This window comes from Leucoraja erinacea, unplaced genomic scaffold (assembly GCF_028641065.1).
Source record: "Leucoraja erinacea ecotype New England unplaced genomic scaffold, Leri_hhj_1 Leri_98S, whole genome shotgun sequence".
Lineage (NCBI taxonomy): Eukaryota > Metazoa > Chordata > Chondrichthyes > Rajiformes > Rajidae > Leucoraja > Leucoraja erinaceus.
In genome coordinates, this window is record NW_026576938.1 from 82,294 (window position 1) to 106,134 (window position 23,841).

The 23,841-nt window shown below is 47.5% G+C and overlaps 1 protein-coding gene across 1 annotated transcript; it reads left to right on the top strand.

The window, feature by feature from the left end:
* The first annotated feature begins 1,471 nt into the window (after positions 1-1,471).
* LOC129695215 (neural proliferation differentiation and control protein 1-like) lies at positions 1,472-23,469 on the top strand. Its single transcript, XM_055631991.1, has 8 exons — positions 1,472-1,623; positions 8,265-8,414; positions 9,269-9,448; positions 12,458-12,524; positions 16,797-16,854; positions 18,927-19,006; positions 20,691-20,790; positions 23,215-23,469. The coding sequence occupies exons 1-8, from the start codon at positions 1,542-1,544 to the stop codon at positions 23,290-23,292; spliced, it is 795 nt and encodes a 264-aa protein (XP_055487966.1). The 5' UTR covers positions 1,472-1,541; the 3' UTR covers positions 23,293-23,469.
* Positions 23,470-23,841: the final 372 nt, after the last annotated feature.

The following is a 23,841-nucleotide window of genomic DNA, read 5'->3' on the forward strand; positions in this document are numbered from 1 at the left end:
CTAGGGGTTAGTGGAGTCAAGGGATATGGGGAGAAGGCAGGCACGGGTTATTGATTGGGGATGATCACAATGAATGGTGGTGCTGGCTCGAAGGGCCACATGGCCTCCTCCTGCACCTATTTTCTATGTTTCAACTACCTCATCTGACAGCTTGTTCCATACACCCCCAGAAGATGATGGATGACAGCATCAGTCTGCATAGTTTGCAGGAGGGGGTGGGGGGGGGGGGGGGGGGAGGAGGAGGGGAGGTGGAGACAAGGGGGGAGGAGGACTTGCAGGTCCTGTGTTGAATTGATGCATTCAATGCAGCCGTTCGGGATGTCGGCTCAGCCCATCACAGGTCCTGACCTCTCCGCCATCGAAGGGAATTACAGGAGTCATTGCCTTAAAAAGGCAGCCAGCATCATCAGAGATGCACATCACCCGGCCACACTCTCATTTAACCCCTGCCATCAGAATCCTGAAAACTGATGTCCAAGTTGAGGAACAACTTCTTCCCTACAGCTGTTAGGCTATTAAACACAGCAACCCCAAATAACCTCTGAGCTACATAGACAATTATTTGTTAGTAATACACTATTATTATCTATTTTTTATATGTATTTAGGTGTTCGTGTGTGTGTGTATATACATACAGAAGCTGGACACAAAACGCTGGAGTAATTCAGCGGGACAGGCAGCATCTCTAGATTGAAGGAATGGGTGTCATTTTGTGTCGAGACCCTTCTTCAGACTGATAGTCGGGAGAGGGAGACACAGAGATAAGGAAGAGGAAGGTGTGAAAAGGGACATCAAGGGAGATGCTATCAAGTAAATGTAAAATATATCATTGTTAGCTGGGAGAAGGTGACGAGAGAGAAGGGTTTCGGCCCGAAACGTCGCCTATTTTCTTCGCTCCATAGATGCTGCTGCACCCGCTGAGTTTCTCCAGCAATTTTGTGCACCTTTGATCTTCCAGCATCTGCAGTTCCTTCTTGAACACTAAAGTTAATATCGCTCTTGTTTCCCCCAAAAACATTTTTTGTTTAACTCCACCCTCCACCACCCCCAGTTTAAATTCCATTTGGAGTATTTTTGGAGGACCAGGAATCCAATTTTATTCGTCACATGAAATGAATTTCATCCCTCCATCCCTTTCCTAGTTCTTCGGCCAGGCTTACTGTCAGAGGGGACAGTAAGCCTGGCCGAAGAACTAGGAAAGGGATGGAGGGATGAAATTCATTTCATGTGACGAATAAAATTGACTTTGACTTTGAGAGGGAAAGCAAAGGGTTACTTGAAGTTCGGGGCCAACCCAGTACACACACTGAACTTTTTTTTCTCGTCTCTTATATCGTTTACATTGCACTGTGTTTACATATTCTGTCGTGCTGCTGCAAGTAAGACTCACATTGTTCTATCTCGGACACAGTGAACACACTCTCTGACTCACCTCCCCTCCTCAAGAGCGGACCAAACACAACCAGCCCACTCCCCTCCCCAACTCAAAATCCATCCCCATTTCCTGCTCATCATTGTGTCTCGATCGCTTCAAACGGATCATGGTTTCACTGACAGGGAATCGCTTCTCTGACATGCTGGTCCCTATTTTGTTCTTTCTATCCCCGGGGATTTCGTATACAGGTAAGGCAGGGATCATACCCGCTGCATATCAAATGTACGTCTGGGTATTGCATGCGCCGTCTGCAGCCAATTTCAATCATAAAATTATTGCAACATTAGATCTGAAATGGACAGACAGGAATGCTAGATATTATTCGGTTTGAGTAAATGCGTGCTCGGTCGAGCTGAAATTGCTATGTAGACCCTGACGTGCAGCAAATAGCTTTATATTCTTGCAATAATGAAACAACCCAGTGATATTTTCGTTTATTAACAAGATTCAGAATAGCAAGGGCCCTGGGGGATTTACTCTCGCGACTGCAAGTAAGATTTATGAATCAAAGAATATGAGTGTTTTTGAATCTTGGATGAAAAATCTCATGTTATGCTTCTTTTAGCTTGTCAATTTGTGCAGAGGTTCTAGGGACCCTCTGCGTTTAATCCTCTGTGGGGTTTTTTTAAAAGTGCGACTGAAACATTCTCCGTCTACCTGTGGCTTCATGTAAGATACGGTTCTCTCTTGGCGCTGCGGTAGAGTTGCTGCCTAACACAGCGCCACAGACCAGGGTTCGATCCTGACCACCGGTGCTTGTACGTTCCTCCCGTGACCGCGAGGGTTTTCTCCGGGTGCTCCTGTTTCCCACATGTAAACGTTTGATTGGCTTCTGAAAATTGTGTGTGGGATAGTGCTAGTGGGCGAGGTTCGCTGGTCGGCGTCGACGCCGTTTCTCCAAAGACGCGAATGTGAGGATGGTTTTCGGTTGCAAGCTGCTAAGTGTTGGGGAGGGTGTGCATGCAATCTCCGTCCCCGACACTGGGTGGCGTTTTGGAGACCGGTCATAAGGTTTAGGTGCAGAATTAGGCCATTCAGCCCATCAAGTCGACACCGCCATTCAATCATGACTGATCTAACTCTCCCTCCCAACCCCATTCCCCTGCCTTCTCCACATAACCCCCCCCCCCCCCCCCCACACACACACACACTAATCAAGTCCTAGCAACCAAGGCCAGTGGTGACGGATACATAAGATAATCTTATAAGATAGTCTGAAGAAGGGTCTCGACCCGAAACGTCACATATTCCTTCACTCTATAGATGCTGCCTCACCCGCTGAGTTTCTCCACCATTTATATCTACCTAAGATAATCTTCCATAGGTTAAGAGCGTACTACAGATTTTAGTATTTTGAAGCAAATTATAAGGATAGAGAGACATTTCTAGACCAGAACAAATGGTTTTAATGTCAACTTTTAATCTAAAGTTACAGCAGGATCTTAATCAGTTGGGCAAGTGGTATGAGGACTGGTGAAATGAGTTGAATGCAGGTAATAAACAATAGACAATAGGTGCAGGAGTAGGCCATTCGGTCCTTCAAGCCAGCACCACCATTCATAGAAACATAGAAACATAGTAATTAGGTGCAGGAGTAGGCCATTCGGCCCCTCGAGCCTGCACCGCCATTCAATATGATCATGGCTGATCATCCAACTCAGTATCCCGTACCTGCCTTCTCTCCATACCCTCTGATCTCCTTAGCCACAAGGGCCACATCTAACTCCCTCTTAAATATAGCCAATGAACTGGCCTCAACTATCCTCTGTGGCAGAGAGTTCCAGAGATTCACCACTCTCTATGTGGAAAAAGTTCTTCTCATCTCGGTTTTAAAGGATTTCCCCCTCATCCTTAAGCTGTGACCCCTTGTCCTGGACTTCCCCAACATCGGGAGCAATCTTCCTGCATCTAGCCTGTCCAACCCCTTAAGAATTTTGTAAGTAATGTGATCATGGCTGATCCTGTGTTCATGGCTGAGAGTAAGTACCAAGTAGCCAATAGAGTGTCCCCCACTGCCCTTACACCACAATGGGTTGCATGGTGCATACACTCTATAACCCATACTGCTAATGAGTCTGTCATGAGTTTGCCCTGCTGGAGTGGTCCACAGCCCAGCCATACAACCAGTACACATCACAGTTGTCTCCACCTGTCCTGATCTCCTTCAGTAGCCTCCTCCTGCAATTGAACGATTTCTTGGATGGGTAGGCATCCGTCTCTCCAAGGGGGGCTTGTTATTTATACTATTAGTCTGCCTCATTGTTTTAGGTACCACCACCTTATGTTCCCATGATACTTTCTTAGCTACTAGGTCGGCATTATTATTCCCAATGTTCACTGGAGTCTGTCCTTTAGCATGGGAGCTACAGATATTTGTCTGGGTAGCATTAAGGCCTTCAATAAATCTGTCACCTATTGTTTGTTTGATATTTGGCTGAGAGTTGTTACATTTTAGAAACATAGAAAATAGGTGCAGGAGTAGGCCATTCGGCCCTTCGAGCCTGCACCGCCATTCAATATGATCATGGCCAATCATCCAACTCAGTATCCTGTACCTGCCTTCTCTCCATACCCCCTGATCCCTTTAGCCAAAAGGGCCACATCTAACTCCCTCTTAAATATAGCCAATGAACTGGCCTCAACTACCTACTGTCCCAGGCCTCAACTACCTTCTGTGTTTAAGAGGGAACTGCAGATGCTGGAGAATCGAAGGTTACACAAAAAAGCTGGAGAAACTCAGCGGGTGCAGCAGCATCTATGGAGCGAAGGAAATAGGCAACGTTTCGGGCCGAAACCCTTCTTCAGACTGATCGGGGGCGGGGGTGGGCGGGGACAAGAAAGGGAAAAGGAGGAGGAGCCCGAAGGCTGGGGGATGGGAGGAGACAGCAGGGGGGCTGAGGAAGGGGAGGAGACAGCAAGGACTAACAAAATTGGGAGAATTCGATGTTCATGCCCCCCGGGATGCAGACTCCCCAAACGGAATATGAGGTGCTGTTCCTCCAATTTCCGGTGCTGCTCGCTGTGGCCATGGAGGAGACCCAGGACAGAGAGGTCGGAGACGGAGTGGGAGGGGGAGTTGAAGTGCTGAGCCACCGGGAGGTCAGCTTGGTTATCAACTACCTTCTGTTTGTGTAGGACCTTCACATTGAACGCTGGGGCTCTGGGGCATGTTGTAGAGCAGAGGGATCTAAGAGTGGCAAGCACATAACTCCCTGAAACAGGTGTTGCAGGAAGATTAGCTGGCCAACAAGGCTTTCTGTAAATTGGCCTTGATCAGTATGGGTATTGAGTATAGAGGTTGGGGTGTTATGTTACGATTTGTGAGGCTGCCATTCAGGACCGGATTTAGATGAAGAGAGGCCCTAGGCTTGTGAGGCCCCTCCCAATCCCCCACCCCAAGACTAGAGGAAGATGGAAGAGTCCACCAGATTGACACCGATTTGCAGCCGAACGTGGCCGATGAGATAAGGGGCTGGAGAGCTGCACTTCTATTTATTTATTTATTTATTGCCAGTGCTAGTGTCGAGTTATCGGCTTAAAACACTATTATTCTGAAATGGAGGGCAAGGAAAAATACTGAAGGGTTGACAGCATATGACAGTCCCTCCATCCCGGGAATTAACCTGGTGAACCTGCGCTGCACTCCCTCAATAGCAAGAATGTTCTTCCTCTAATTAGGGGACCAAAACTGCACACAATACTCCAGGTGTGGTCTCATTAGGGCCCTATACAACTGCAGAAGGACCTCTTTGCTCCTATACTCAACTCCTCCTGTCATAGAGGCCAACATGCCATTCGCTTTCTTCACTGCCTGCAAATAATAATAATAATAATACATTTTATTTATGGGCGCCTTTCAAGAGTCCCAAGGACAAAAAATTACCAAATATTTACCTTACAAAAATTTAGCAGGTAGAGGAAAAACATGTAAGGGGAATGAAATAAATAGTAGAGACATGACTAGTACACAAAGTGAATACAGAATTTAATACAAAACACAGTATGAGGCAATTAATGCACAGATGGTCGGAGTGGACCTAGTGGGTTGAAGGTAGACTCGAAAAGGTGGAGTAACTCAGCGGGTCAGACAGCATCTCTGGAGAAACGGAATAGGTGGCAGTTCAGTTCACAAGTTCACGGAGTAGAATGAGGCCATTCAGCCCATCGAGTCTACTCCGCCGTTCAATCATGGCTGATCTCTGCCTCCTGATCCCATTTTTCTGCCTTCTCCCAATAACCAAACGGGGCGGCGGGACTGTCATATGCTGAGAGAATGGAGCGGCTGAGCTTGTATACTCTGGAATTTAGAAGGATGAGTGGGGATCTTATTGAAACATAAAATTATTAAAGGTTTGGACACACTAGAGGCAGGAAAAATGTTCCCCATGTTGGCGGAGTCCAGAACCAAGGGTCACAGTTTAAGAATAAGGGGTAAGCCATTTAGAACGGAGATGAGGAAACACTTTTTCATACAGAGGGTTGTGAGGGTTGTGGTTGTGGAATTCTCTGCCTCAGAGAGCGGTGGAGGCAGGTTCTCTGGATACTTTCAAGAGAGAGCTGAATAGGGCTCTTAAAGATAGTGGAGTCAGGGGATATGGGGAGAAGGCAGGAAGGGGTTACTGATTGGGGATGATCAGCCATGATCACATTGAATGTTGGTACTGGCTCGAAGGACCGAATGGCCTACTCCTGAGTCTATTGTCTATTGTCTAACCCTTGATATCCGGTCTAATCAAGAATTTGTCTATCTCTGCCTTAAAAATATCCACTGACTTGGCCTCCACAGCCCCCTGTGGCAATGAGTTCCACAGATTAATTACTCTCTGACTGAAGAAGTTCCTTCTCATCTCCTTTCTAAAAGAGCGCCCTTTAATTCTGAGGCTATGACCTCTGGCCCACCAGCAGAAGAAGGTTCCCGAGACCCTCCTTCAGACTTCTTCAGAAGGACCTGTTTCCATGCTGCATCTTTCATTAAATCAAGTAGCCTTGATCCCAGACTCAGTCTTTAATCTAAATATTTACACTGCTTGGATGGAGCAGACACAGACGTCATGAAGAAATTGCAATCGTCATTCGGTATCCATGGTTACTGCGGTGGACACAAAAGCCATCCTGTTTCAATTCACTAGGAGATTGCTTTTCTTTTCTTTCACTATGAATTCCGTCTGAGGCCAAACTGCATCTGTGCAAGTTGTTCGATTGAGACACCAAAATAATATAGATCACTTTCCAAAGAAGGGTCTCGACCCATTCCTTTTCTCCAGAGATACTGTCTGGCCTGCTGAGTTATTCCAGCTTTTAGTGTCTATCTTAGATCTCTTTCCCCTTTGCTGCATTGAACAGCACAGCACAGAAGCAGGCCCTTCGGCCCACAGTATCTGTGCTGGCCCCGGTGCCAGGTACATTTGCCTCCATCAAATAGAAGACACAAAGTGCTGGAGTAACTCAGCGGGTCAGGCAACATCTCTGAAGAAGGATCCCAGGAATGAGTGGGTTAACTACAGTTACTGGGTAATGCAATAGATAACAGGTGCAGGAGGAGGCCATTCGGCCCTTCGAGCCAGCACCGCCATTCAATGTAATCGTGGCTGATCATCCCCAATCAGTACCCCGTTCCTGCCTTCTCCCCGTATCCCCTGACTCCGCTATCTTTAAGAGCCCTATCTAGCTCTCTCTTGAAAGTTTCCAGAGAACCGGCCTCCACCGCCCCCTGAGGCAGAGAATTCCACTGACTCACAACTCTCTGGGTGAAAAAGTGTTTTCTCGTCTCCGTTCTAAATGGCTTACCCCTTATTCTTAAACTGTGGCCCCTGGTTCTGGGCTCCCCCAACATCGGGAACAATTCTCCTCCCTCTAGCATGTCTAAACCCTTAACAATCTTATGTGTTTCAATGAGATCACCTCTCATCCTTCTAAACTCCAGAGTGTACAAGCCCAGCTGCTCCATTCTCTCAGCATATGACAGTCCCGCCATCCCGGGAATTAACCTGGTGAACCTACGCTGCACTCCCTCAAATAGCAAGAATGTCCTTCCTCAAATTAGGGGACCAAAACTGCACACAATACTCCAGGTGTGGTCTCACTAGGGCCCTGTACAACTGCAGAAGAAACTCTTTGCTCCTATATTCGATTCCTCTTGTTATAAAGGCCAACATGCCATTCGCTTTCTTCACTGCCTGCTGGATCTGCATGCTTACTTTCATAGACTGATGTACAAGGACACCCAGATCCCGTTGTACTTCCCCTTTTCCCAACTTGACGCCATTTAGATAGCAGTCTGCCTTCCTGTTTTTGCTACCAAAGTGGATAACCTCACATTTATCCGCATTAAACTTCATCTGCCATGCATCTGCCCACTCCCCCATCCTGTCCAAGTTACCCTGCGTTCTCATAGCATCCTCCTCACAGTTCACACTGCCACCCAGCTTTGTGTCATTCGATGATGACTTTGTGAATGACATTGTGATGTTTTCGGTCGAGACCCTTCTTCAGACTGGAGAGTCTCGACCCGAAAAGTCACCCATACCTTCGCTCCAGAGATGCTGCCTGTCCCGCTGAGTTACTCCAGCTTTTTGTGGGCAGACAAAAAGCTGGAGAAACTCAGCGGGTGATGCGGCATCTATCGGGCGAAGAAATGGGTGACATTTCGGGTCGAGACCCTTCTTCAGACTGATGTGGAGGGGCGGGAAGAAGAAAGGAAGAGGCGGAGGCAGTGGGCTGTGGGAGAGCTGGGACTGGTGTAGATGGGGCATGTTGGGCGGCAAGGCCTGTTGCCACGCTGTGTGACTCTGGCTCTCTAAAACTCGCTCCCTTGTCCTTCCTGCGTCAGGTGCGGCTTCCTGGTGCCCCAGTCATCTGGACTGTGCCCTTCTCCGTCGCAATCCCTGCACCGCTGGATTGCAGGACTGTGGCCCCTGCTTACCCGGATACCGAGAGGACGGTGACGAGAAGTGTATCCTCGAGGGGCATCAGACGCAGGGTGAGTGGAGGAGACCTCGGTTTAGTTTCTTTTATTGTTACGTGTACCGAAGTACGGTGAAAAACCTTTAGTAGACAAAAAATGCTGGAGAAACTCAGCGGGTTAGGCAGCATCTGTGGAGAAAAGGTGAAGCATTCTTGCTATTGGGGGAGTGCAGCGTAGGTTTACAAGGTTAATTCCCGGGATGGCGGGACTGTCATTTGCTGAGAGAATGGAGCGGCTGGGCTTGTATACTCTGGAGTTTAGAAGGATGAGAGGGTATCTCATTGAAACATATAAGATTATTCAGAGTTTAGACACACTAGAAACATGCAGGAAACATGTTCCCGATGTTGGGGGAGTCCAGAACCAGGGGCCACAGTTTAAGAATAAGGGGTAAGCCATTAGAATGGAGACGAGAAAACACTTTTTCCCTCTGAGTTGTGAGTCTGTGTTCAGAGGGCGGTGGAGGCAGGTTCTCTGGATGCTTTCAAGAGAGAGCTAGATAGGGCTCTTAAAGATAGCGGAGTCAGGGGATATGGGGAGAAGGCAGGAACGGAGGGTACTGATTAGAGATGATCAGCCGTGATCACATTGAATGGCAGTGCTGGCATGAAGGGCCAAATGGCCTACTCCTGCACCTATTGTCTATTGTCTATTGCCTATTGTGACATTTCGGGTCGAGACCCTTCTTCTTCTTCAGACTGATCTGCAGTTCCTTCCTGCACAAGTGAATGAGGAAGTGGGATTACATGGGACTAGTGTGAATGGGTGATCGTTAGCAAGCATGGACTCGGCAGGCCGAAGGGCATGATTCCACCTGGTATCTCCAGACTAAACTAAACATTACATGTGTGTTTTTTGTTCTGTTCCAGCAACTCTCCTTGCTCCTGGCCTGAAACTCACCGACTCCAGCCTCAGCCACTCTTCGAGTGCCCACCAGAGCACAGAGGGACCCTGGGCCATGGCAAAGACCACCCCAGTCACTCACCCCACCAGAGGGGGGGACGAGAGCAAGAAGCTTTCCCGTCTGCTAAATGACGTGGTGTCGCTGAGTTAGGTAACGGGAGGCCGGAATTTCCGTGACCTGCCGACACTGGAATCTTGAGTGGAACACAGAGTGCCGGATGAACTCAGTGGGTCAGCCAGAGTCGGTGGAGGGAAACGGGCAGATTATGTTTCGGGTCGGGTCTGAAGTGAAGTCCTGTCCATTTCCATCCACAGATGCTGCCCGACCCGCTTCTGTTTCTGTTTAACGAGAAGCCGGAGTGGATTAAGCAGGGGTAGGAAAAGGGAATGTGTGGGGGCAGGAGTGGTGGAGAGATTGGTTATAGAATGAATAAATGAATAAGTTTATTGGCCAAGTATTCACATACAAGGAATTTGCCTTGGTGCTCCGCCCGCAAGTGACAACATGACATACAGTGACAGTTAAAAATGACACATAAAACATTAAACATTAATAATAAAACATTATCGATTAAACATGTGAATTAAATAAAATACCAGAGCAATAGGAGGCTACAGATTTCTGTCTGTTGAGTAGAGCTACTACTCGTGGAAAAAAAAACTGTTTTTATGTCTGGCTGTGGCAGCTTTGACAGTCCGGAGTCGACTTCCAGAGGGAAGTGATTCACAGAGTTTGTGGCCAGGGTGAGAGGGGTCAGAGATGATGATTGCCCGCTCGCTTCCTGGCCCTTGCAGTGTACAGTTCGTCAATGGAGGGAAGGTTGCAGCCAATAACATTCTCAGCTGATGGGAATAGCGGGGAGAGCTGGGAGGTTCGAGGGAAAGACGGAGAGGTGTGGAGAGAGGGAAAGGGAGGGAAGGAGAGCAAGGTGGTTGGGAGGGGAGGGTGAGATGGGAGAGCGGAGATGGAAGAAAGAGCAAATGGGGGGGGGGGGGCTTCAGACAGGAGAGAGAGCATCTGGGAGGAAACAAAATGGGCATGAGAGGACAGAAGGGATGGAGGCAGAGGGATGTGTGGGGGTGGGGGGAAACGGAAAGATGAAGATGGCTAATTGGAGAGAGAGGAGTTGAGTGGGAAGGACCAAGGTGAGGGGAGTTTGTAGGAAGGTCAGAGAGATGAGGGGGGAGTGGAGGTGATGGGAGGGGTGAGGGGAGGGTGAGGGGAAAGGAGGGGAGAATGAGGGGAGGATTCACACCTTTTCTCCAATTAGCCACCTTCGTTCTCCCCATTCACACCCATTTATTTTCCACGTCGCTCTCCATCTCCCCCTTTTCCTCTCCGATTCCCTCTCTCTGACCTCCACTCACTCTTTTTTCCATCCCACTCATCTGTCTCAACCTCTCTCCCTTCCCCTCTCAACTCCCTCACAAACCAACTTGTAGAGTCATAGAGTGATATAATGTGGAAACAGGCCCTTTGGCCCAACTTGACCACACCGGCCAACAATCTCCCAGCTACCCTAGTCCCAGCTGCCTGCGCTTGGTCCATATCCCTCCAAACCTGTCCTATCCATGTATCTGTCCAACTGTTTCTTAAATGATGGGATAGTCCCAGCCTCAACTACCTCCTCTGGCAGCTCGTTCCATGCACCCACCACCCTTTGTGTGAAAAAGCTACCCCTCGGATTCCTATCAAATCTTTTCCCCTTCACCTTGAACCCAGGGCCGGAAATCCCGGTGGTGAGGTCGGAGGGGTTGACGAGGGGGGACACACGGCTTTGAGGGGGGGGGGGCTTTCCATGGGCTTCAGACGCGGGGGAGGCCCACGGCTTAAAATCAAGTGCTGCCTCCCGAGGCTTTTGAGACCGGTGCGGGGCCCCTCGACAGGCCGATTCAATCCCCCATTCGGGGTTGCTGTGCTGGATCCAGAGTTTGGTCACCAACCAGGTCAGCTCCCGATGTTACCGTCCACAGGGCCCACGGCCGAAGCCTCCCGCTCCCTCTCCCCACATCCGTGGAACTCACTGCCTTGGAGACTGTCATTGGCAAATTAAAGTGATCAAGCGGCTGCATCGTCAAGTCAAGTCAAGTTTATTTGTCACATCGAGTGCTGAAATGAAAGTGGCAATGCCGCGACTGTTGTGACGCCCAACAAAACACGGGCAATTAAAACACAATCCCACACATTCGACATAATAAATAATAGGCCGATTGTAGAGTTAGTCCCTGATGAGAAAGGCGTTACAGTCCGATTCCTCTGGGGTGCATGGCACGAAGCTTTGCCTGACCGTGCGGCTGGAACAGTCCGTGCAGGGGTGAGTCTCTCAGAGTTGGTCACCTCCTGTTGTACCAGGTCAGCTTCCCCATAGTGATGTTACCGTCACTTCTCTCTGCAGAGCCTTATTGTCCTTGGCAGAGCAATTCCCGAACCAGATGGTAATGTTCCCGGACAAGATGCTTTCCACCGCCGCTGCGTAGAAGCACTGTAGGATCCTCGGAGACACTCTGAATTTCCTCATTGCCTGAGGTGGTAACGCACCTTGCCTTACTCACCATGGAGGCGTGTGATGACTATGTCATATCCTCAGGATGTGGACTCCCAGATATTTAAAACAGTTCACCCTATCCACAGGATCCCCATTTATCCTCAATGGAGTGTACGTCCTCGGATGATGTGCCCTCCTAAAGTCCATGATCAGCTCCTTCGTGTTTTTGATGTTCAAGAGGAGGCTGTTGTCCTGACACCAGAGTGCCAGATCAGCCACCTCCTCCCGGTAGGCCCTCTCATCATTGTCTGAGATCAGGCCCACCACCACAGTGTCATCAGCAAACTTAATTATTGAATTGGAGCTGAACCTAGCCACACAGTCATGTGTGTACAGGGAGTACAATAGGGGGCTGAGGATGCAACCCTGGGGCGATCCTGTGCTCAGGGTGAGGGACTCCGATGTATTCCCTCCCATCTTGACTACCTGGGGCCTGGCGGTGAGAAAGTCCAGGACCCAGGCACACAGGGAGGTGTTGAGGCCCAATGGCGGAGTAGACTTGATGGGCCGAATGGCCCAGTTCTGCTCCCGGCACCTACGAACTCATGGCAGGGTCAACTCGTTGGTCCATTGTCCACTGACTTTCCCTCCGTCCACCTCTCTCCCCAGGTCTGGTCATCATCTGCACAGTGACCGGTCTCCTCGGCCTGGCTGTGGCTGCTCGCTGTTGGTATCGGTGAGTCCCTGCTCTCTACACCATCCACAAGGCTGCAGATACACATGGAACACTGGAGTAACTCAGCGGGTCAGGCAGCATCTCTGGAGATGGAAGGACGGGTGACGTTTTGGGTCGAGACCCTTCTTCAGTCTTCAGTACCCCATAGAAACATAGACAAATGGGTGCAGAAGGAGGCCAATTGGCCCTTCGAGCCTGCACCGCCACACACTAGAGGCAGGAAACATGTTCCCGATGTTGGGGGAGTCCAGAATCAGAGGGCCATAGTTTAAGAATAAGTGGTAAGCCATTTGGAAAGGAGATGAGGAAACACTTTTTCACACAGAGAGTTGTGAGTCTGTGGAATTCAATGCCCCAGGTGGAGGCCGGTTCTCTGGATACTTTCAAGAGAGAGCTTGATAGGGCTCTTAAAGATAGCGGAGTCAGGGGATATGGGGAGAAGGCAGGAACGGGGTACTGAATGTGGATGATCAGCCATGATCACATTGAATGGCGGTGCTGGCTCGAAAAGCTGAATGGCCTACTCCTGCACCTATTGCCTATTGTCTAATGCCATTCATTGTCCTCTCCCCATATCCCCTGACTCCGCTATCTTTAAGAGCCCTATCTAGCTCTCTCTTTAAAGTATCCAGAGAACTGGCCTCCACCGCCCTCTGAGGCAGAGAATTCCACAGACTCACAACTCTCTGTGAGAAAAAGTATTTCCTCATCTCCGTTCTAAATGACATACCACTTTTTCTTAAAGTGTAGCCCCTGGTTCTGGACTCCCCCAACATTGGGAACATGTTTCCTGCCTCCAGCCTGTCCAAACCCTTAATAATCTTACATCTTTCAATAAGATACATGTTTCAATAAGATACCCTTTCATCCTTCTAAACTCCTGAGTATACAAGCCCAGCCGCTCCAATCTATCAACATATGATAGTCCCGCCATCCCAGGAATTAACCTGGTGAACCTACGCTGCACTCCCTCAATAGCAAGAATGTCCTTCCTCACATTTGTAGACCAAAACTGCACACAATACTCCAGGTGTGGTCTCACTGGGGCCCTGTACAACTGCAGAAAGACCTCCTTGCTCCAATACTCAACTCCTCTTGTTATACTTCCATCCGACACTAGGTGTCACTTAAACCTCAAACTCGGGTTGAATAACATATGATGAGCGTTTGTTGACACTGGGCCGATTTAGGAGGGGCCTTATTGAACCTTAGCAAACAGTGAAAGGCCTGCGTAGAGTGGATGTGGAGAGGATGTTCCCACCAGTGGGAGAGCTTCTCTTTCTCACACACCGAGTTGTGAGTCTGTGGCATTCTCTGCCTCAGAGGGCGGCGGAGGCCGGTTCCCTGGATACATTCATAGAAACATAGAAACATAGACAATAGGTGCAGGAGTGGGCCATTCGGCCCTTCGAGCCTGCACCGCCATTCAATATGATCATGGCTGATCATCCAACTCAGTATCCTGTACCTGCCTTCTCCCCATACCCCCTGATCCCTTTAGTCACAAGGGCCACATCTAACTCCCTCTTAAATACAGCCAATGAACTGTGGCCTCAACTACCTTCTGTGGCAGAGAATTCCAGAGATTCACCACTCTTTGTGTGAAATTTTTTTTTCTCATCTCGGTCCTAAAAGATTTCCCCCTTATCCTTAAAGAGAGAGCTAGATAGGGCTCTTAAAGATAGCGGAGTCAGGGGATATGGGGAGAAGGCAGGAACGGTGCCTCCTGCACCTATTGTCTATGTTTCTATGAATGGCAGTGCTGGTTCGAAGGGAAGAATGGACTACTCCTGCACCTAATGTCTATTGTCTATTGAGAGTCCAGGACCAGAGGTCTCAGAATAAAAGGACGTACCTTTAGAAATGAAATTAGGAAACATTTCTTTAGTCAGAGGGTGGTGAATCTGAATGGCTTTAGACGGGTTCTTCATTTAGACAGTCTTGATTTTCGAGACATTGAAGACAAAAAGGGTGGGGATTTTTTCTGACAAAAAAAAATGCAGATGTTAGAAACCTGATGTAAAATAAGAGTCAAAGACAGATGCTGCAAACTTGAGCTAAAAACCAAACCACTGAAGGAACTCAGCAGACCAGGCAGCATGTGTGGAGGGCAACGGACAGAGTATCGTTTCGAGCCAGGACCCTTCTTCAGACTGATTAACACTGCCGACTGAATCTGCTGAAGGGACCCGACCCGAAACGTTGCCTCTCCATGTTCTGCAGAGATGCTGCCCGACCCGCTGAGTTACTCCAGCGGTTTGCGTCTTTAGTTGCGAACTAACATCTGCAGTTCTTGTGTCCCCACCAATTACATTTATAGTTTAAACCTCCCAAATTCCTCTCAATTAACCGACAAACCTGACATTCCTACAATCGCCTGTCCCACTTAAGCGATTTTTTAGGCTAGATTCAGATTCAACTTTAATTGTCATTGTGCAGTGTACAGTACAGAGACAACGAAATGCAGTTAGCATCTCCCTGGAAGAGCGACATAGAATATGAATAAATAAATCTATTTACATGCATACAGTCATAGTGTTTTTCCTGTGGGAGGAGTGTCCGGGGAGGGGAAGGGGGGTGATTGGCAGTCACCGAGGTACGTTGTTGAGTAGTGTAACAGCCGCAGGGAAGAAGCTGTTCCTGGACCTGCTGGTCCAGCAACGGAGAGACCTGTAGCGCCTCCCGGATGGTAGGTGGGTAAACAGTCCGTGGTTGGGGTGAGAGCAGTCCTTGGCGATGCTGAGCGCCCTCCGCAGACAACGCTTGCTTTGGACAGACTCAATGGAGGGGAGCAAGGAACCGGTGATGCGTTGGGCAATTTTCACCACCCTCTGCAATGCTTTCCGGTCGGAGACAGAGCAGTTGCCGTACCATACTGTGATACAGTTGGTACAGGTTGTCGCCACATGGTCACCGTGGTGTCGCCTGCATGCTCGTCAGTGGTCTCTCTCCTCAGTCGCCCAAAGAGTTGTAGCGTCTTTGTGGTGGCCGCTGGATTTTCAACCTGCCGCGACTATGACAGTCGCCTAAAAATAACCCAAGTGGGACAGACCCATTACTAACAGCAGCATAACAGGCCTGCAAACTCAATACTCATACATAAAATAAATTTAAAAAACCCAATAAATAACAACACCAAAAATAAAAAAATACAGGTGCAGAAATGTCCAACCTAGACAGTTCATAGTTTAGTTAATTTTAGTCAAGTCAAGTCAATTTTATTTCTATAGCACATTTAAAAACAACTCTTGTTGACCAAAGTGCTTTACATTAGTGCAGGTACTAGCCTGCTACATACAGTGGTACATAGATCTAACAATACATACATAAATAGACAATAGAAAATAGGTGTAGGAGTAGGCCAATTGGACCTTCGAGCCAGCACCGCCATTCAATGTGATCATGGCTGATCATCCCCAATCAGTTCCCCGTTCCTGCCTTCTCCCCATATCCCCTGACTCTGCTATTTTGAAGAGCTCCATCTAGCTCTCTCTTGAAAGCATCCAGAGAACTGGCCTCCACCGCCCTCTGAGGCAGAGAATTCCACAGACTCACCACTCTCTGTGAGTAAAAGTGTTTCCTCGTCTCCGTTCTAAATGGCTTACCCCTTATTCTTAAACTGTGGCTCCTGGTTCTGGACCCCCCCCAACATCGGGAACATGTTTCCCGCCTCTAGTGTGTCCGAACGCTTAATAATCTTATATGTTTCAAGTCGTACGTATGTTTCAAATACATACATACAGCGCTCCCTCAGAGGACCTAAAGAAAGGCTTGAGAGTAGAAATAAGTTTTAAGTCTCGACTTAAAAGAATTGATGGACTTTTAGTTTAAAGATCCAGGAAGATAAAGAATTAAAAATTTTAGTTTCAAGATACAGCACGGAAACAGGCCATTCAGCCCATCGAGTGCGCGCTGACCAACAACCTAGTTCTAGTTCAACCCTACACACTAGGACCAATTTACAGAAGCCAATTAACCTGCAAACCAGCATGTTTTTATCATGTGGGGGGAAACCAGAGCACCTGGAGAAAACCCACGTGGTCACAGGCTGAAAGGTGTACACTCTCTACAGACACGCACGCGTGGTCAGGATGGAACCCGATCTCTGGCGCAGTCGGGCAGCAAAGCTACCATGCCACCCCTTTGGTTAGTTTAACCGCATCACGTACACGAGGACCGGGCGTCCACAGCACTCCAGGGTCGAATATTTAGAAGCCTTTGGTTTTTACTTTGATTTACGAGCGTCTCAACAAAGTATTTGTTTTGTTCCAGGCTGCAGAAGGAGGTGAGACTGGCACAGAAGATGGTCTATCAAGGAGTACAGCCCCCGGTAAGGAACCAAGGCACAAAGAGGACTGGAGAACTGGCAGAAATTGGACCTTGGAAAAAAATTCAACTATCTATCCATGATAATTTTTTCAACCTCAATAACATAATCTCAATAACATAATTCATCGCCATTGAGGGAGTGCAGCGTAGGTTCACAAGGTTAATTCCCGGGATGGCGGGACTGTCATATGCTGAGAGAATGGAGCAGCTGGGCTTGTACACTCTAGACCAGTGGTTCTCAAATGGGGGTACGCGTACCCCTGGGGTACGTGAGATTTTAAAATATAGGGCTACATATACAGGGCCGGCCTTAGGATGTGCGGGGCCCAATTGGGAACAATTTTGGTGAACCCCAGGTTCCCAGCCAAGGTGTGTCAGCCCAGTTATTTAGTATATATTATGAAATTGTACACTAGGTGCTATGGATTCTACACTGTGTGAATCTCTCCTGCTCCCTCCCGTTTGACTGTCAGTAGCTCCGCGGCTTCCAACCTTTACCGTAGCTGCTAATTACCATTAAACTGCATTATGTGATTGGACACAATGCCCTTGGAGACAGCGGCTGATTGGACAGGAGGAGACCTATTTGTTGATTGGACGGGTATTTTAAGGCAAGCTGGTTGGTGATTGGATGCAACCCCCTTAGAGACAGCGTTTGATTGGCCGCCAAATAACATGGTCAAATCTGTAACAAAAATCGCTGGTCGGTGCGAACTCAGTAACTATCTGGTTGTTTCTCCAAACTAAACAGTATAACATACAGGTACATTCATTTAAAATTAAAGTCAGTGATGATTTCACATGATTTCTTACTGTGTAAAGCTCAATATCTGACCAATTTCTGTTTAACATGTTTGGCCTGCCGTGAGCATTTTTCTCTCCCAAAACAGTTCATATCTAGCAAACCGATGATAAATATTTTTATTTTTTATTTTTAGCAATTTCTGCTTTTCTTTAAAATTAAGTTAATGATTTCTTTTTGAGCACAGATCTTTACTATGATCCCAAAAGAAGACACTTTATGTTGATAATTATTTTTATGTGCACAAATCTTTATTTATAATTATGTTAATTTTTTTATTTTTTTTTTTAGTTATATATTTTTATTTCCAAATAGTTCAAGAGAGACCACTACAAATGGTTATATGGTCACTGTTTTCACTACATTAGATTGAATCACTACATTTTAGTGATGAGAAATATTTGCAATAAATTTAGTCATGGATTATTAACATTTAAAATGTTCGAAATAGTTTTTTTTCAAATGTTTGAATTTTGTATGTGTTTATCAGTTCCAAAGTTTAATAAATCAGACACTGATGGCGCAGTGCTCTGTTTTAAGTCTTTTTTTTTTCAACCAAAAATGCTTTGCGCTGGTTAGCGGGTACTTGGCTGAAAAAATATTTCACAGGGGGTACATCACTGAAAAAAGGTTGAGAACCACTGTCCTAGAGTTTAGAAGGATGAGAGGATATCTTATTGAAACATAAAAGATTATTAAGGGTTTGGACACGCTAGAGGCAGGAAACATGTTCCCGATGTTGGGGGAGTCCAGAACGAGGGCCACACAGTTTAAGAATAAGGGGTGAGCCATTTAGAACGGAGATGAGGAAACACTTTTTCACACAGAGAGTTGTGATTCTGTGGAATTCTCTGCCTCAGGGGGCGGTGGAGGCCGGTTCTCTGGATACTTTCAAGAGAGAACTAGATAGGGCTCTTAAAGATAGCGGAGTCAGGGGATATGGGGAGAAGGCAGGAACGGGGTACTGATTGTGGATGATCAGCCATGATCACATTGAATGGTGGTGCTGGTTCGAAGGGCCGAATGGCCTCCTCCTGCACCTATTGTCTATGTTTCTATGTTTGTATGGGCTCTTTTTGAATGTGCGGCTGCATGGTAAATCAAATTCCACTTTACCTTACCTGGTGCATGCGGCAAAGAATCTAATTACATTCCATTCAATGCACCTGCATCAACTACCTCCTCCAGCAGCTCGTTCCATGCACCAACCACCCTTTGCATGTAGAAGCAGCCCCTCAGGTTCTGATTCAATATCTCTCCTCTTTCCTCAGTTCATGGCCAGGAGACTTGTGGAAAAGCTTCAGAGGCATCACTACCAGCACCAGAAGAAAGTCATCCAAGCCTTGGAACAGTGAGTTTCCCTGACCTCTTGTTTACCACTCAGTGTACAAGTTCAAATTCAAGTTCAAGTGAGTTTATTGTCATGTGTCCCTGTATAGGACAATGAAATTCTTGCTTTGCTTAAGCACACAGAACATAGTAGGCATTTACTACAAAACAGATAAATGTGTCCATATACCATGATATAAATATATACACACATGAATAAATAAACTGATAAACTGCAAATAACAGAAAATGGGTTCATAATAATCAGAGTTTTATCGGAGCCAGGTTTAATAGCCTGATGGCTGTGGGGAAGTAGCTATTCCTGAACCTGGTCGTTGCAGTCTTCAGGCTCCTGTACCTTCTACCTGAAGGTAGCAGGGAGATGAGTGTGTGGCCAGGATAGTGTGGGTCTTTGATGATACTGCCAGCCTTTTTGAGGCAGCCACTGCGATAAATCCCCTCGATGGAAGGAAGGTCAGAGCTGATGATGGACTGGGCAGTGTTTACTACTTTCTGTAGTCTTTTCCTCTCCAGGGCGCTCAAATTGCCGAACCAAGCCACGATGCAACCGGTCAGTATGCTCTCGACTGTGCACCTGTATAAGTTAGAGAGAGTCTTGATGTAAGAATCCTTGATGTCCAAGCTAAGCGGTGATATAATGACCTCCCCTCCCATCCACTCCTGACCTCTGACCTCTGATCTCCCCTCTCATGGATGGCACAGTGGCACAGCTTAATCTAATGCCAGCAGTAATTATGTCACTAGCGGGCGAAGCACCAAGGCAAATTCCTTGTATGTGAATAAGGGGCCAATAAATCTATTCATTCATTAATTCACTCGCTTAATACCCGAGAAGTATCCAAACTGTTAATAATCTTATATGTTTCAATAAGATCCCCTCTCATTGTTCTAAATTCCAGAGTATACAAGCCCAGCTGCTCCATTCTCTCAGCATATGACAATAGACAATAGACAATAGGTCCAGGAGTAGGCCATTTGGCCCTTCAAGCCAGCACCGCCATTCAATGTGATCATGGCTGATCATCCACAATCAGTACCCTCTTCCTGCCTTCTCCCGATATCCCCTGACTCTGCTATTTTTAAGAGCCTGATCTATCTCTCTCTTGAAAGCATCCAGAGAACCAGCCTCTAGGCAGAGAAGTCCACAGACTCACCACTCTCTGTGAGAAAAAGTGTTTCCTCGTCTCTCCTTATTCTTAAGCTGTGTGGCCCCTGGTTCTGGACTCCCCCCAACATCGGGAACATGTTACCTGCCTCTAGCATGTCCAAACCCATAACAATTTTATATGTTTCAATGAGATACCCTCTCATCCTTCTAAACTCCAGGGTGTACAAGCCCAGCTGCTCCATTTTCTCAGCATATGACAGTCTCGCCATCCCAGGAATTAACCTGGTGAACCTACGCTGCACTCCCTCAATAGCACGAATGTCCTCCCTCAAATTAGGGCACCAAAACTGCACACAATACTCCAGGTGTGGTCTCACTAGGGCTCTGTACAACTGCAGAAGGACCTCTTTGCTCCTATATCCGATTCCTCTTGTTATGAAGGCCATCAAGCCATTCACTTTCTTCACTGCCTGCTGTACCTGCATGCTTACTTTCATTGACTGATGAACAAGGATCTGCTTGAAGCCCCGATCCTTCACACCTGCTGACTAAGACTGCTGTCTTTTCTTCATCCCAGGAGCAAATCCAAGATGAATGCAGGGCAGATATCGTCGGAATCTGAGCCGGATAATGAAAACGGGGAATATACTGTCTACGAGTGTCCAGGTCTGGCCATGGTAAGCATTTCCATCACGCACCCATTTACTTCCCCTTATACCTTTCCCAAGAAAGTGCAGGTCCACCGCTGGTTTTCCAGCATCCGTGGTTCCAGAGCCTTACCGGATTATCCGTTTTGCCAGACACAACATGGCCCCATGAGGAGTCCAACGGTATCGGAACGCTGCACCTAGGCCACCCAGGGGCCGAGATACCGATGCGTGAAGTCGGCACTGGGATCGGATCACAAAGACATGTGGGCTAATTGGCCTCTGTAAATTGCCCCCTTATGTGTAGGGGACATGTGTAGGAACGCAACTGCAGATGCTGCTTTACGGTACGATACGATATAAATTTATTGAAATTTAAATGAAAGTAGGCATGCAGGTGAAGAAAGCAAATGGCATGCTGCCCTTCATAGCAAGAGGCGTTGAGTCTAGGAGCAAAGAGGTCCTTCTGCAGTTGTACAGGGCCATGGTGAGACCACACCTCGAGTATTGTGTGCAGTTTTGGCCCCCTAATTTAAGGAAGAACATTCTTTCTATTAACCATATAACCATATAACAATTACAGCACGGAAACAGGCCCTACAAGTCCGTGCCGAACACTTATTCTCCCCTAGTCCCATCTACCTGCACTCAGACCATAACCCTCCATTCCTTTCCCATCCATATACCTATCCAATTTATTTTTAAATGATAAAATCAACCTGCCTCCACCACTTCCACTGGAACCTCATTCCACACAGCTGCCACTCTCTGAGTAAAGAAGTTCCCCCTCATGTTACCCCTAAACTTCTGTCCCTTAATTCTGAAGTCATGTCCTCTTGTTTGAATCTTCCCTACTCTCAATGGGAAAAGCTTGTCCACATCAACTCTGTCTATCCCTCTCATCATTTTAAAGACCTCTATCAAGTCCCCCCTTAACCTTCTGTGCTCCAGAGAATAAAGCCCTAACTTATTCAACCTATCTCTGTAACTTAGTTGCTGAAACCCAGGCAACATTCTAGTAAATCTCCTCTGTACTCTCTCTATTGAGGGAGTGCAGCTTAGGTTCACCAGGTTAAATCCCGGGATGGCGGGTCTGTCATATGCTGACAGAATGGAGCGGCTGGGCTTGTATACTCTGTAATTTAGAAGGATGAGAGGCTATCTTATTGAAACATATAAGATTATTAAAGGTTTGGACACTCTAGAGTCCAGAACCAGGGGCCACAGTTTAAGAATATGGGGTAAGGCACTTAGAACGGAGATGATGAAACACTTTTTCTCACAGAGAGTTGGGAGTCTGTGGCATTCTCTGCCTCAAAGTGCGGTGGAGGCTGGTTCTCTGGATACTTTCAAGATAGAGCTAGATAGGGCTCTTAAAGATAGCGGAGTCAGGGGATATGGGGAGAAGGCAGGAATGGGGTACTTATTGGGGATGATCAGCCATGATCACGTTGAATGGCGGTGCTGGCTCGAAGGGCCGAATGGCCTATTCCTGCACCTATTGCCTATTGTCTATTGTCTATTTATCCCAGATAAATTGATTTGCCAACAGTCAACAGTTTCTTCCCACTGAGGGTGAACACAAAAAGCTGGAGTAACTCAGCGGGACAGGCAGCATCTCTGGAGAGAAGGAATGGGTGACGTTTTATGTTGTGACTGAATAAGGGTCTCGGCCTGACACGTCACCCATCCCTTCTCTCCAGAGATGCTGCCTGTCCCGCTGAGTTACTCCAGCATTTGGCGTCCATCCTAATGTGGATGGGGAAAATGGGATAACATAGAACTAATGTGTGAACGGATGATCGATGGTCGGCTTGGACTCAGCTAAAGGACAATAGACAATATGTGCAGGAGTAGGCCATTCGGCCCTTCGAGCCAACACCGCCATTCAATGTGATCATGGCTGATCATCCACAATCAGTACCCCGTTCCTGCCTTCTCCCCATATCCCCCGACTCCACTATCTTTAAGAACCCTATCTAGCTCTCTCTTGACAGTCTCCAGAGAAGTAAGTAAGTAAGTTTATTGGCCAAGTATTCACATACAAGGAATTTGCCTTGGTGCTCCACCCACAAATAACAACAGTGACAGTTACAAATGACTCAGAAAACACTGAACATTAATAATAATAAAAGAACCGGCCTCCACCACCCTCTGAGGCAGAGAATTCCACAGACTCGCAACTCTCTGTGAGAAAAAGTTTTTCCGTTCTAAATGCCTTACCCCTTATTCTTAAACTGTGTGGCCCCTGGTTCTGGACTCCCCCAACATCGGGAACATGTTTCCTGCCTCTAGCGTGTCCAAACCCTTAATAATCTTCTGTTTCAATAAGAAAACCTCTCATCCGTATACAAGCCCAGCCGCTCCATTCTCTCAGCATTTCCTTGTTGTATTTTTCATTCTTTCTATGGCTTCACGATCAATAAGTCCACTTTGTTGAATCTTGTGCTTCAGACTGGAGAGATGGAGGTTCACAATCCTCTGTTCGACACCTCGATCCTCAAAAGCATCTCATCCATCGAGCAGCAGTAGCCAACTGGACCCACAAGGATGAAGGATGACAGAACGCTCTCCCTGCTTCTATCGAGGGTCGAAGTGGTGGTGTGGTCAGTCCTGGTGGTGACAATGCAAAATTGGACCCTTGTACCTGCTCTATCATTCATTAAAATCTCGGACTTTGACTACACCAAGCCCGCGTTGCTGCACGAGTCCCAGTTCCCTTGATTATCATGAGGTCCTAAATCCCGAAAATCTGTCCCGGGTCATGCAGTGGGGAAGCCTCTTCACAGGAAGGCAGTTCCCCACCACTCTCGCAAGGGGTAATTTGGGATGGGCAAAAAAAATCCCAGCCACACCACACCATTAATCATGACCAGAATGACAGAGCACGGACACAGGTCCTTTGGCTTGGCAGATGCTGTAAGCTTGCTACTCCACTGGAGAAACACACATGCAATAGCCAGCACAGTGGCACAGATGGTAGAGCTGCTGCCTCACAGCGCCAAGGACACAGGTTCGATCCTGACCCCCCTCCACCCACCCAACTGCTGTTTGTCAGGACATCTCCACGTTTTCCCTGCA

Coding starts and splice junctions, on each gene's coding strand:
- LOC129695215 (XM_055631991.1), top strand. CDS start 1,542: ATGGTTTCACTGACAGGGAATCGCTTCTCTGACATGCTGGTCCCTATT. Junction 1,624..8,264: donor CCCGGGGATTTCGTATACAG/GTAAGGCAGGGA, acceptor TTCCTGCGTCAG/GTGCGGCTTCCTGGTGCCCC. Junction 16,855..18,926: donor ATCAAGGAGTACAGCCCCCG/GTAAGGAACCAA, acceptor CTCTTTCCTCAG/TTCATGGCCAGGAGACTTGT.